Source organism: Styela clava, chromosome 10 (genome assembly GCF_964204865.1).
Source record: "Styela clava chromosome 10, kaStyClav1.hap1.2, whole genome shotgun sequence".
In the NCBI taxonomy this organism is placed as follows: domain Eukaryota; kingdom Metazoa; phylum Chordata; class Ascidiacea; order Stolidobranchia; family Styelidae; genus Styela; species Styela clava.
The window spans coordinates 8070279-8083768 of record NC_135259.1 but is presented as its reverse complement, the minus strand read 5'-3'; the positions used below and the strand labels follow the sequence as shown (position 1 = coordinate 8083768).

Here is a 13490-nt window from a genome sequence, read left to right as displayed (position 1 = left end):
TCATCCCCTGCGTCGATACGAAATAGAAGAAGGTTCACAAAATTTCCACTATCCCCGGAATGTCCGCGCAAGGATATGTTACCCGAAGCACAGAACATGACAGTCTTGACAATGGAAGTCATTATTCGTCTGTTTTCTTTTGTTTGCGTAGCATATTGGGCCTCCATGTTTGCACGCACATTTTGACCAGTTTCCATGCTTTTGACAAAATTTTTCGCAGCTATATTTGATTCTCGGTGGTAATTTGTGTCTCGATGTGCTACAGCCTTTTCCATAAATTTTTTGTAGTCGATGCATGGTCTTGTAACAAAGGCAGTGTCCCTGAGAGTTCCATGCTTCAAACGTGCTTGCATGACTATGCATATCTTACACAAACCACCCCCATCAGAGAGTTGGGTGTAAACTAACCAACTGCAAAATCTGTTATCGTCAAGCCATTTTTTGAGAAATTTACGACGACTTTGTCTAACAGTATCCAGAATCGTCACGTTTTTCGGACCATCCGAAGTTAGAAGCCTGTATCTCTCCGCATCGGTAAGCTGTGTATGTTTCTTAAGAACAAATCCAAGATCGTTTGTTTTGCCTTCGTTGATTATTAGTTCATCTTCGGGAATAGAAGTGATAGACGTAACTGACGTAACCGGTGCATCCACAGCCTGAGAAGCGCTTATTGATGTATATGAGGAAAGCGCGTCTTCATTTCGCTGGAAAAAACTATCTAATTTCGCCTGTTTAAATTTAGCGATCGAAGTAATTTGGTCATCAAAATTCAAGCGTTTCGAATAAAAATCAGGCGAGAACAAATCAAGACCGAGCAACTGACCGAAAGCTTGCGAAACAGTCTTTCCCATACTGCTCATAAGAGCGACCGGTCAAGTCTTTGTGACGTAACAATGACAATCAACAAGCGTGACGAGACAAGATGCCACAAAACTGGTGGATTAGGAATGGAATTCTTGAAAATTTTGGGGGGGGGGCCATGGCCCCTCTGACCCCCCCCCCCCCCCCCCCCCCCCTGGCTACGCCTATGCTGCGTGTGTCTTATTAGTGGGGCGATTTTAGCGACGGCAAAGCGGAGAGATATTTCACATCTTGTCACGTAATCTTCCGCGCTAACTACCCACTGGTCAGCACAGTACCGACAGAAAAGCTCGCGAGTCAAGTCATACAGCAATCCTATTTTACGGGACCATTGTTTGTTTCAACCTATCCTTTCGAATCAACATTTTTGACATAAACTCAGGATAGGAGGAGATTTACATATTTATCCCGGGGGAGAAGATAGCGGATAGGACGGCTTAACCATATATGACAAACCACGGCTTCTCGCCGGTTACCATTCGATGTCGGGTATGGGATTAGTTAGTTATTTGTTTCCGGAAGCATGAACTTGATGGCGAAGGAAGCCTCAACCGACCAGCGGTTACGGTACGTGAACCACCCTACGGCGGCGAGGAGTCCAGCAATCCTTTCGTACATAACTATCCCCGCATGGGATTCTAACCTGCGAACCTAATGCTTAACACGATGGGCCATAGCGCCGCGACTCACTCCACCAGGAACAAACATGGAACACGCCTCACTGATGAAAATCTGCAAGAATCGCTCAGAGTTACAGTGTCGACTGTCAAGTTACACGTCGGAGTATAATACTCTGCAACATTTCATAGTACATCTGTTAAGTCCAATTTATCTTAGACTTGTGCAGATTGTTGAAAATCAATTAAAAACACTCAGTTTTGAAATACAAGTGTTATCGATAGAAATTTATTTGCAACGTTGTGATATGCGTTTGATTTCCTGAAGAATCCTAAAGTTTATTGTCTATACTTCACTAAAGTGTCTATACTTCACCAAATACCAGTAATTATATCAATAATTGAAGCTTAATCGAACAACTGAGATTTTTAGAAGTGTACATTGAACTGGTAGCCCGCAGCTTAATCTGTACCCAAGAAGTAGCTCTCGGCTTCGAAAAGGTTGGTGACCCCTGATCTAGGCCAATGGTTCCCAACCGTTTTTTTTATATTGTGGCACACTGTTTAGCTCTTTAAAAATTCGCGGCACACCTATTACAAAACACGTTTTGTTGTTTATCGCTGTCGCGCTTGTTACGATCAGGGTAAATAATATATTATGCCGAAATACTTTTTTAAACTAGAAGATGTTTTGGGCTAACTTCAAGTTTCCCCGGACTTTACTGTAGAAAATGTTGTCTAATTAACTACTATTCCATACACACGGACATTTTCTACTCATAAAGGGTGCGATAGTCTAACGCGAACAAATGGTTAATAGTTGCCGATATTACTGTTTTCCTACGTTAATGTAAACGAGAGCGTCTTCGGAGCACCTCACATTATTGTAAAAGTTGCGCGCCGTACGGGTAACACGTGGTCTTCAGACGCACCGCCGATCACTGGCTCCAGTTTTGCTCGCCGTTCCACGTCAAGCACTTATTATTATCACATGTATTCTCACTTTTTCACAACCTAATTCATTTTTGTTACAATGCAATATGTTTCTCCCATTGCCAAAACTATTCAATGGTATTATTGTCGGCACTTGCGAAAGAAATGAAAGAGGCAAACAAACTGTTATTTCATTACAATTAATTATTATCGCTAAAAACACTAAATAGGTTTAAAGTTGTTATACAATTTTCACCGTTGGACGTATCTTTTCACGTTATGAATTTCGTGCAAGGCCCGAGCATAATTTGATGGCAAAGATCATAGCACTTACTATGTCAAAACCCTTTTCAGACCGCGGATAGCCGTCAATGAAATAATCGTCAATACCATCACGCTTTCGTTAGGTAATGCAATTTATTAAATTTTGTTAAGTTTCATTGCATTAGTGTTTTGACTACCACACGTTTCGCCAGATTACTGGCGTGATTACAGATCGCAAGGGTGGGCAAAGAAGTATATTTTCATCGAATCGAATAATTTTAACGAATTGTCGAATATGGAGCTGAATTCGGGATTTTATTCCAATTTTTATCTATTGGGTCGGCTTTGATCTTTCTTGTCACCGTTTGTAAATAAACTGGCCCAATCCCAAGCTAAAAATATTATCATTTCTGACCCGGAATGCGGATAATTATGAAGACGATAGTTGATCTTCTTGATTTTACTTTTTTATTGTGGCTGTTTTATTTTTGTAATAAATAGTGAATAGAAACCCTGTGAAGTCATTGCGTGAATCCTGAATGCTATTTTGAGTTCAAATTATGATTAAATAAGTCGGCAATAATGACAATTCTACTAGTCAAATTTGAGAAAAATTTCGCACAATAATTCCACTTAGGCTAGTCTGACTGACTCAGACTGTAAGCGTGGATGTTTTTTTTTTCAAAATAAATATAAAAATGGTATAATCTACCAGTTGTGAGAATATCTGTATGTGGATAAATAAAAAAGCTTTAAAATCACGGGATTTTTAATAAAAAAATTGCGGGATCGGGATTGAAAAATACAGTCTAAATCCCGGGATTTCCCAGGGTCCCAACCCTACTTTCACCCAAAGTCTAAGGATTTATACACAATATTGCTCAGACATAGGCATCCATTCTTTGGAAGTTGTGAAAGATTAAATATCATCTCACCCATTTTGAATCGTCATATTCATAGATTACTGCGCTTAGAGCTGAACATAAGTGATTGCAATGCACTAAATATACACATAAATATGTTTTTTTGTTTGTTTGTCATCTGAATCGACCAATTTGTAGTTTTATTTTAACAGTTTTGGGAACATTCCGAATAGTCAGAGATATGCGAGTTTTTCTATCCAATTTAAATTCGGATTCACTTATAATCTTTGATTTTAAAGTTTCATCTCCCAGATTATCGAAATTGTAAACAAAATCCTTGTTTAAAACATCAGTAGATCTTTCTGAAATACCATGCATATGACTTTCATACATTAACTCCTGTAATATAAGCAAGCTTCTTCTTTCCAACAACAAAGAAAACTTTGGTTCATTACAACTTCGGTCATCTCCAGTACGTAAATCATAAAAGTCCAGTATGGTGTGAGATCCCAGGCTGATTGTTGTTACCGTGGGATAATACAATGGTCCATCTTGGTGAGGCTGTATGTAAACAACTAAATTTTATACGAAAGTAAAATATATGTTGAAATTTTGACAAATTCTAAGCCACACCAAGTCAAAGCAAACTGTTATTAGACTAGAACAGTCATTTAGTCAGTAGTTTATTCTCCGCCAAACTGAAGATACACTTGTTGCGATTATGAAATATGGAAAAAACATATAAATGAAATTTCAAGATAGATAAACCAATGTTATCGAGCAGCAACATCCGAACAAATCAAAGAAATTCACTTGGTTAATTGTTCCTGCATTACTCAGAGCTGTATATTGTAACCCACAATACCATTTCATTTACTCAGAATATTTTATACTACAAAAATAGTTGCGGAATGTAGCTTTGATAACTCTCATTTAAAAACGCCTTGATTCATTTTGTCAAATTATCTCAAATCTACGTAGGAGAAAGTTTGATATTAGAATTGTGCTTCAAATGTGTGTTAATGAAAAAAAATCTTACCATAATTCCTTGTCCAGGTTTATATTCATTAACTAAGACATGATTAGGCTTATTATCTGCGAAGACTCCCAAATTGGAAACTTTATCACAGCAATCATTCAGCCACTGTTAAAATAAAAACACAGTTAAAATTTGAAAATTCTTCATGAATATGCAAAAACTCCATAATTTATTTCCCCCAATTCTTGTATCAAAACCACATCTGACATGGACAAGTAACTAACTGAAGTCCGTAGTTCGCCACATGCTAAAGTCATTTATTTAGCTTTTATTTCTATACTTCATAGAAAAATCAATGGTATATTAATACAATTTTAACCTATATCATGCATCTACTACTAATATGGTATCTGTTTTATTGTAGTTCTATGTATCGTCATTGAAAAATAAAATTTATTGAAAACAGCAGATCACCTTCGGTAAATTTTCTTGCACCATTCCCTTCGGGTGTGGAATTCCTCCTAAAATATAATATTCATTTGTATGTAATATAAATTTCAATTTTGTGTCAATACAAAGGAATGAGGTGGAATATTATTTCAACTGAATTCAATTACTGCATGACTAGAGTAGTGATTCAAACATTTTCACTGTCAAAACATGTCGAAAGTTTGACAAATTAACTGAGGCTTCCAAAAAGATATCTGTGATACCTCCATACTCCAGATATCTACGGTATATACAATTCTTTCAACCATTTCCTAAATTTCTATTTCATACTCTGTGCAAAAATCTTTTTAGGGGATTGGGATGATGAGTATGGGTTTTTAACAAGAGATATATAAACTGTGATGCTAACAAAGTTACATAGCCTATTCTACAAAAAATTTAATTCAAATTTTTTTTTTCAAAAATAAAAGAATATTTTTTCAAAAAAGATAAAGAAAATATTATGGTACTAATACGGTAATGTTTAACTGTACAAAGATTTTGCAATTATTATATATTGTAGTAATAAAAAATCCAATAGCAATATGGAAATATAATATAGGTAATGTTAAAAACAAAAAGACACAGTAAAACAATTAAATATGCAACAATAAGGTAGTATTTACTGAGTTCTAGAGTTACATAACTCAGAAACTGTAGAACAATACCGTAATACATAATATGAAGATACCATAAATGAAAACAATTATTCACCCCAATTCTGAAGTCTTCTGTTTGAGAGAACAGTCCATTTTGGCTTAGGGGATTTATAAACTTCATTCACAAGATACTCTTCTTCTTTGTCAGTAATAAAATTGGGCATATAAAATGCCACATCAGGACACTACTGAAAAATAAAACTTATGAAATACAGAAATAACAAAAAGTACGGCAAGCGGGCACATCCTATTTTTCATGTTTTAAACTAGACTGCTAGTTGAAAGGTTTTGCTCCATGTCTCGAAATTATCCATGGAATTTTTGCACCAAAGTAACGGTAGTAAATTAAAAATTTACCGGTAGTAGATCTATACCAGTGGTTATACTGGTATAATTTAATACTGGTACGGTAACATTGCAGAAAACGAATTTTATTATTTTCTCACCTTCAAGGGTCTCCCTAAAACCAGGCACTTGCGAATTCAGGCACTTTTTCAGGCACCATTTCAGGCACTTTGATATTTTTTATTTTTACCGTACGTCATTGGGATTTCCAATTTACCTGACAAGATAATTAGACTTTAAATAATTTTTTGCATCCCTATATTGCAATAAAACAATATTATTTCCAATTTATTAGGGTATAAATTATTTTTCAATAGTAAAATGTGGCAACATTGATTACAAAATATAGAAATCAGGCACTTGTGAAATTTCAGGCACTTGGTCAAAACCTATTTTACAATGTATCTGATTACTCTAAAACAGAATATTAAATATATACACTTTGTATGGTTGAATTTACAACATTTTGGTAAAATACAATACCGTTTGTGACTGATGGAGACGTGTCATATTTCGCAAGTGCCTGATTTTTCATTTTTCTCGGTGACAGTTGCCATATTTTTTCGCAATTATTTTTTTGAATTATTTGCGTCAGCACTTACTATTCTTTGCTTTCTAACGCAAATTCATTGTTCCACAACAATTTGAGCGTTTTTAATATTGTAATGAGCAATACTATTTGACAACATATGGTCAACCATCGTACTTTCTGGATTTATTTGAAATTGAATATGAATAATAAAATCTGGCAACCTCAAGCTCAAAATACTAAAACCAGGCACTTGTGAAATTTCAGGCACTTCGTAAAAACCTATTTCTCGATGTTTTTACTTACTTTGAAGCAGAAAACTAAAATATACACTCTTTTGTATGATTGAAATGACGTCTTTTTGGTAAAAAACAAGAACGATTGGGACTGGTGATGAGGGGTCAAATTTCGCAAGTGCCTGATTTTTCATTTTTTTCGATAACAGTTGCCATATATTTTCGCAACAATTTTTCTAGATTATTTGCTTCAGCACTTACTATACTTTGCTTTCTAACGCAAATTCATTGTTCCACAACAATTTGAGCGTTTTTAATATTGCAATGAGCAATACCATTTGACAACATATGGTCAACCATCGTACTTTCTGGATTTATTTGAAATTGAATATGAATAATAAAATCTGGCAACCTCAAGCACAAAATACTAAAACCAGGCACTTGTGAAATTTCAGGCACTTCGTAAAAACCTATTTCTCGATGTTTTTACTTACTTTGAAGCAGAAAACTAAAATATACACTCTTTTGTATGATTGAAATGACGTCTTTTTGGTAAAAAACAAGAACGATTGGGACTGGTCATGAGGGGTCTAATTTCGCAAGTGCCTGATTTTTCATTTTTTTCGATTACAGTTGCCATATATTTTTGCAATACTTTTCATAAAATCTTTTTCGTCAGAACTTACTAATCATTGCTTTTTAAAGGAAATTCCTAGTTCTACAACAATTTCAGCGTTTTTAATAATGCAATGAGCAATATCATTTGACAACATATAGATAACCATCGTACTTTTTGGATTTATTTGAAATTGAATAGGAATGATAAAATCTGGCAACCGCAAGCACAAAATACTAAAATCAGGCACTTGTGAAATTTCAGGCACTTTGTAAAAAACCATTTCCCGATGTTTTTGATTACTTTAAAGCCGAAAATCCAAATATACATATTTTGTATGACTGAATTTGGTATTTTTATTGTTCAAAACAAGAAGAACTGTCACTGGTAGGAATGTGGCAAATTTAGCAAGTGCCTGATTCTTTGGTTTTGTCAATGGTAGTTGCCATATCTCTATAATTTTTGTCTTTTTTTTATATGTTGTTTCCCTATTGCATTATTTTATAAAAGTCAATGTTTGTATGAGAGCTCCACTTAGCATAAATGGAATTAAACTTTTAACATCAGTATCTACTCCGGAAATTGGTATTTAATTAAACCAATCACTATTTGAATATTGTAAAGTTTGAATGACATTGTGTTGTTTATTTTTATTAATTCAAAAGTATTACATATGTATTATTTAAATACGGGTTTAAATTTGACAGATCTGTAAAGAATATTAGTTATTCAGACGACATCTTTATAGTAATGTTCGGAACCCTTGAAATTGGTTCAAAACTTCTTCTAATTTGTTATAAACATTTCGACGTAATATATTACCCAGGTAGCAACAATCGCATTGTTATAAAGAACCTAATTTGTCTTCTGGCAATATTAGTTCGAAATTCCAGTTTTAATTGTTATCGGACGACGATTTTATTAATGTAATTCGGCCTATGACTTCATATAAACTACATAACAGAAACAATTGACTTATGTCGTATAGAATTTTTTATAATACGTATCCAAGTCACATTATCCCATAATAGAACATAATTTACCGTTCACAAAATGTATAAAAGCCTGTGCAAAATCTATATTGACAACCAGCGGTGTTCAACCACGGCTACAATAAAGATATTCAATCACTTGACGTTGCTGTTGTATGATATTCTTTACAACCTGAAGATCTGACTGTAATATCTTTTCATGGATAGTTTATGGAATGGATTTCATGGATAGTTTACGTAGAATTATTTGTACATTATTTCATGCTGTAACAGCTAACTGTAAAACACGTAGTTCCTAAATAAGAAGAATGGCTACAAGATGGTAAATACGAGATGGCAATGTCACCTAAACAAAATTCGCTCGGCGAATGACATCAGGTAGCTGATATGCCCAAAGTTAGGCTTAAAAGCATCGTTAAACGAATGTTACAATAAAAATCCTTCAATATTCAACACGCCAGTAGTCAGTCAACGATTTTTTTTTGCGTTATTCAAAAAGTTACAAATATATAAAAACGTAAAACAGTAATTGTTTTTAATGTCACAGAAGCCGTATTAAACTCTCGATTAAAGATCTTTCTTCATCAGTAATTGGGGATATAAATTTGAATTTATTAAGGAGATAAAACATTAAAAACACAACTTCACAAAGGAAGTGTATGAGTGAACACTAATCGAAGCTTTCAGTTTGAAAATTATTAGAAATATTGAGTATCCAATGAAAATCCTTACTATTTGTTCTATTTTGACATGATATGATTTACGTATCTTGCAATTAGGTAAAACCACAGATCTAAGAATTGAAAATTTTAAATGTCAGTTCTGAAATTAAACATGAAAAGGTTTTGTGTATTGTTTGCTACTCTTATATGTCGGGCGTATAGTTTCTTCATGTCGCGAATGAGCATCAGAATAGGTTGTGCAGAAAATGGTGCTCCCGTAGTATGTGCACAAAGTTGGCACACAACCCGAACATAGTATGTGTACCGAGATAGAGGTAATAGGTTGTGCGCCATCTTGGAGCACATAGGCTACTACGGGAGCGCCCTGAAAATACCCACATTTGCAACATCGACTTACCGAATACAAATTTTACACTTCCACAATTTCGCTTTCGATAATTTCTCACATGTATCATGATACCAACGCTTGCAAACGAAGCATTGATATTGTACGTGCTCCCGTATACATTCCGCACTTTAACAGACACTCCAATTATTATTTTCCAGAAAGCAAAATTCATGCATCGGAATGTCAGAGTATATGAGTGGCGACGATGCAGTGCGACAACGTTCCAAATGTGATTGAATTTTTGTTGACTCCGACTTGTTCAATCTTCCATCTGAGCGTTTTGATGAGGTATGTACTCACTTCAAATATAAATACTTGCACCACCTTCGGGCAGACGTCGAATTGAAATTAGCGATAAGAATAGCACTCAATATACATCGGATTGTCTTAAAAAACATTTTACCGAGAAAGCAAAGTATAGTAAGTACTAAGTTCTGACGAAAATGATTTTATGAAATATATTGCAAAATATATGGCAACTGTAATCGAAAAAAAATGAAAAATCAGGCACTTGCGAAATTTGACCCCTCATCACAAGTCCCAATCGTTTTTCTTTTTTACCAAAAAAGACGTCATTTCAATCATACAAAAGAGTGTATATTTTAGTTTTCTGCTTCAAAGTAAGTATAAACATCGAGAAATAGGTTTTTACAAAGTGCCTGAAATTTCACAAGTGCCTGGTTTTAGTATTTTGTGCTTGCTGTTGCCAGATTTTATCATTCCTATTCAATTTCAAATAAATCCAAAAAGTACGATGTTTATGTATATGTTGTCAAATAATATTGCTCATTGTAAAAACGCTGAAATTGTTTTAGAACTAGGAATTCCTTTCAAAAAGCAATGATTAGTAAGTTCTAACTCAAATAATTTAGAAAAATTGTTGCGAAAATATATGGCAACTGTTATCGAAAAAAATGAAAAATCAGGCACTTGCAAAATTTGACCCCTCATCACCAGTCCCAATCGTTTTTGTTTTTTACCAAAAAGACGTCATTTCAATCATAAAAAAGAGAGTATATTTTAGTTTTCTGCTTCAAAGTGTATAAAAACACCGAGAAATAGGTTTTTACGAAGTGCCTGAAATTTCACAAGTGCCTGGTTTTAGTATTTTGTGCTTGAGGTTGCCAGATTTTATTATTCATATTCAATTTCAAATAAATCCAGAAAGTACGATGGTTGACCATATGTTGTCAAATGGTATTGCTCATTGCAATATTAAAAACGCTCAAATTGTTGTGGAACAATGAATTTGCGTTAGAAAGCAAAGTATAGTAAGTGCTGAAGCAAATAATCTAGAAAAATTGTTGCGAAAATATATGGCAACTGTTATCGAAAAAAATGAAAAATCAGGCACTTGCGAAATTTGACCCCTCATGACCAGTCCCAATCGTTCTTGTTTTTTACCAAAAAGACGTCATTTCAATCATACAAAAGAGTGTATATTTTAGTTTTCTGCTTCAAAGTAAGTAAAAACATCGAGAAATAGGTTTTTACGAAGTGCCTGAAATTTCACAAGTGCCTGGTTTTAGTATTTTGTGCCTGAGGTTGCCAGATTTTATTATTCATATTCAATTTCAAATAAATCCAGAAAGTACAATGGTTGACCATATGTTGTCAAATGGTATTACTCATTGCAATATTAAAAACGCTCAAATTGTTGTGGAACAATGAATTTGCGTTAGAAAGCAAAGAATAGTAAGTGCTGAAGCAAATAATTTAAGAAAATAATTGTGAAAAAATATGGCAACTATCACCGAGAAAAATGTAAAATCAGGCACTTGCGAAATATGACACGCCTCCATCAGTCACAAACGGTATTGTATTTTACCAAAAAGTTGTAAATTCAACCATACAAAGTGTATATATTTAGTTTTCTGCTTTAGAGTAATCAGATACATTGTAAAAGAGGTTTTGACCAAGTGCCTGAAATTTCACAAGTGCCTGATTTCTATATTTTGTAATCAATGTTGCCACATTTTACTATTGAAAAATTATTTATACCCTAATAAATTGGATATAATATTGTTTTATTGCAATATAGGGATGCAAAAAATTATTTAAAGTCTAATTATCTTGTCAGGTAAATTGGAAATCCCAATGACGTACAGTAAAAATAAAAAAATATCAAAGTGCCTGAAATGGTGCCTGAAAAAGTGCCTGAATTCGCGAGTGCCTGGTTTTAGGGAGACCCCACCTTCAATAATTTCCATGCATCCATTCTCCGGTTCTCGTTTCTGGACCGGGGTCTACCGGAGTACGGTACCCTATTCAGTTATTGTAGGTAGATGAAGCATAGTTTGAGAACAGGAAACGTTAATCATATGTCAGTGCAGCAGTGTATTCCAATTGCAGATGAGGGTTAAACAGGCGATTTTAATCAGAATATTCTGTATTCGCTGGTCAAAAATCTGGAAAAACACCAAGAAATATGAATACTTTGGAATATTTTCAGGTTCAAAAGTCGGGTAAACTTCCACTTAATTGAATTTTTGCAATGAAGATTTCCCAGAGCATCGTTTTCCTTGTTTAATTCGTGACATTGGCCAATCAGCAATTAATTGCAGTAATAAAAAATTAGTGTAGAAATAGCTGTGATAACCTAGGCTAAAATTTTATACCAGTACTTTTACAAAACATATTATTGTATGCGATGAATCATAATGATGGTTTGAAAAACATACTCCATTTTACAGTCGCCAACTCGCAAAAGCACTCTTAAAAAGCCCCGGAAATTTTGCAAGGGACCTTTCCCCGACCTTTGACCTCCGCAAAACTCTTCCTATAGAGGACTTGCACGGGTCACGTGATCTTGTTACTGGACGGCAATAAAACAAAAACGTCCATTTGGCTCTTGTCAGTTGCAAGTCGGATTACACGTTTCCGTTTTGTTTGGCTGTTGAAAATGGTTATTTCGTGTTGTTCCGCTGGCTGTACGTATAGTATAGACAACGAAATGGATCTTCAGCTATATTCCACTGTTTTCAAAAGATCCGGAACGTCGCGCAATGTGGATATCATCTATCAGTCTATTGGCAGGACTGCTTGGTGTCAAGTCCAGAAGCCATCTCACTTGTGTTTCACTGTTTGCGGACAGCACTTCGTTGATGGTGAGTCATGATGTGCCGTTATCAATTTTTTTAAATATTCATAAGCTCCCTCATTTCAATGGAAAGCAGATGACAAACTACTGTTATTGGTAGGCTTAGAGGTAGGCCTACTTGCAGACTTGACTCGTGTAAGGTATTAATCAATAATTGCCATGCGGTATTGTTTCCCTAGTTAGCAGGTAATCTATTAGTAAGTGTGAAAATTTGAATAGATAACTAAAGTTTAACGCCAGTGCTAATGCAAAAAATAACCAGAATTCAATTGAATTCTCTATCTGAGAATACGCTCGCCACCGCATCTCTGACCCACCTGGGAGTTTCACAGGTTCCAATCCCATGCGGGGATAGTTATGTGCGAGGGGATTGCAGCTCTACTCCCACTAAGGGTGGTTCACACGACTGCTGGTTGATTATGACATCCCCCACCATCAAGTCCATGCTTCTAAAACAAATACCTGGCTAACTAATCCCGACATAGAATATATAGGTAATCGTACGATGTTGCACCTTGCAATCTGTCCCCAACCCCAGATAAATTCTATCCTAAAAACTACCCACATTGGTAGGCATAGTTGCGTTTGAAATTGAAAGAAATCTTCATTAATGGTCAGAAGGTGTTGTCTGATTGTTTTGTTAGTTAGCAGGTAATTTATTACTGATCTGATACACAAACTTGGCACTGTTAAATGATGATTAGTGTTTAATTTTATTTTCAGGAAAAAGGAAAGATAACCCATTATCAGCTGCTTACATGTCCCATCGATATTTGAATTTTCGCCATCCCCAGAGAAGAAGAGAATAGTTAGAAAAAGGAGGATTTTGAAGAAAGGCAAAAGGCAGGACCATTTCAACAAATTCTGTTAACTTTGGATGCGTTGCAATATTAATTCGCAGTTGTTAGCATAAACATTTAATGTGTCTTTCGACTA

The 13490-nt window shown here is 34.9% G+C and overlaps 1 protein-coding gene and 1 long non-coding RNA gene across 3 annotated transcripts in view; one reads left to right on the top strand and one right to left on the bottom strand.

Moving 5' to 3' along the window:
• Positions 1-1752: 1752 nt before the first annotated feature.
• On the bottom strand, positions 1753-12144 carry LOC120337518 (putative RNA/DNA demethylase ALKBH6). 2 transcript variants are annotated; one of them, XM_078116838.1, is made up of 5 exons: positions 11649-12144; positions 5721-5853; positions 4992-5038; positions 4578-4682; positions 1753-4099 (listed from the first exon to the last, which is right to left on the bottom strand). In XM_078116838.1, the coding sequence occupies exons 2-5, from the start codon at positions 5827-5829 to the stop codon at positions 3713-3715; spliced, it is 648 nt and encodes a 215-aa protein (XP_077972964.1). In that variant the 5' UTR covers positions 5830-5853; positions 11649-12144; the 3' UTR covers positions 1753-3712. The 2 variants fall into 2 exon arrangements, with proteins under 2 accessions (XP_077972964.1, XP_077972963.1); XM_078116837.1 differs by having other exon boundaries at positions 1754-4099; positions 5721-5850; positions 11649-12143.
• The window catches only part of LOC144428122 (uncharacterized), a 149710-nt gene continuing 144897 nt past the window's right edge, over positions 8678-13490 (top strand). The window contains exons 1-2 of the long non-coding RNA XR_013478107.1: positions 8678-8761; positions 9613-9874. This is a non-coding gene — a long non-coding RNA (uncharacterized LOC144428122). The remainder of the gene's footprint in view (positions 8762-9612; positions 9875-13490) is intronic.

Excerpts from the sequence above, each read along its gene's own strand:
- LOC120337518 (XM_078116837.1), bottom strand. The coding sequence starts at position 11,672 with ATGGATGCATGGAAATTATTGAAG. Across the intron at positions 5,851-11,648 it reads ATGCATGGAAATTATTGAAG|TGTCCTGATGTGGCATTTTA; the intron begins GTGGGGTCTCCC and ends ATTTTTCAGTAG. Across the intron at positions 5,039-5,720 it reads CAGAAGACTTCAGAATTGGG|GAGGAATTCCACACCCGAAG; the intron begins GTGAATAATTGT and ends ATTATATTTTAG.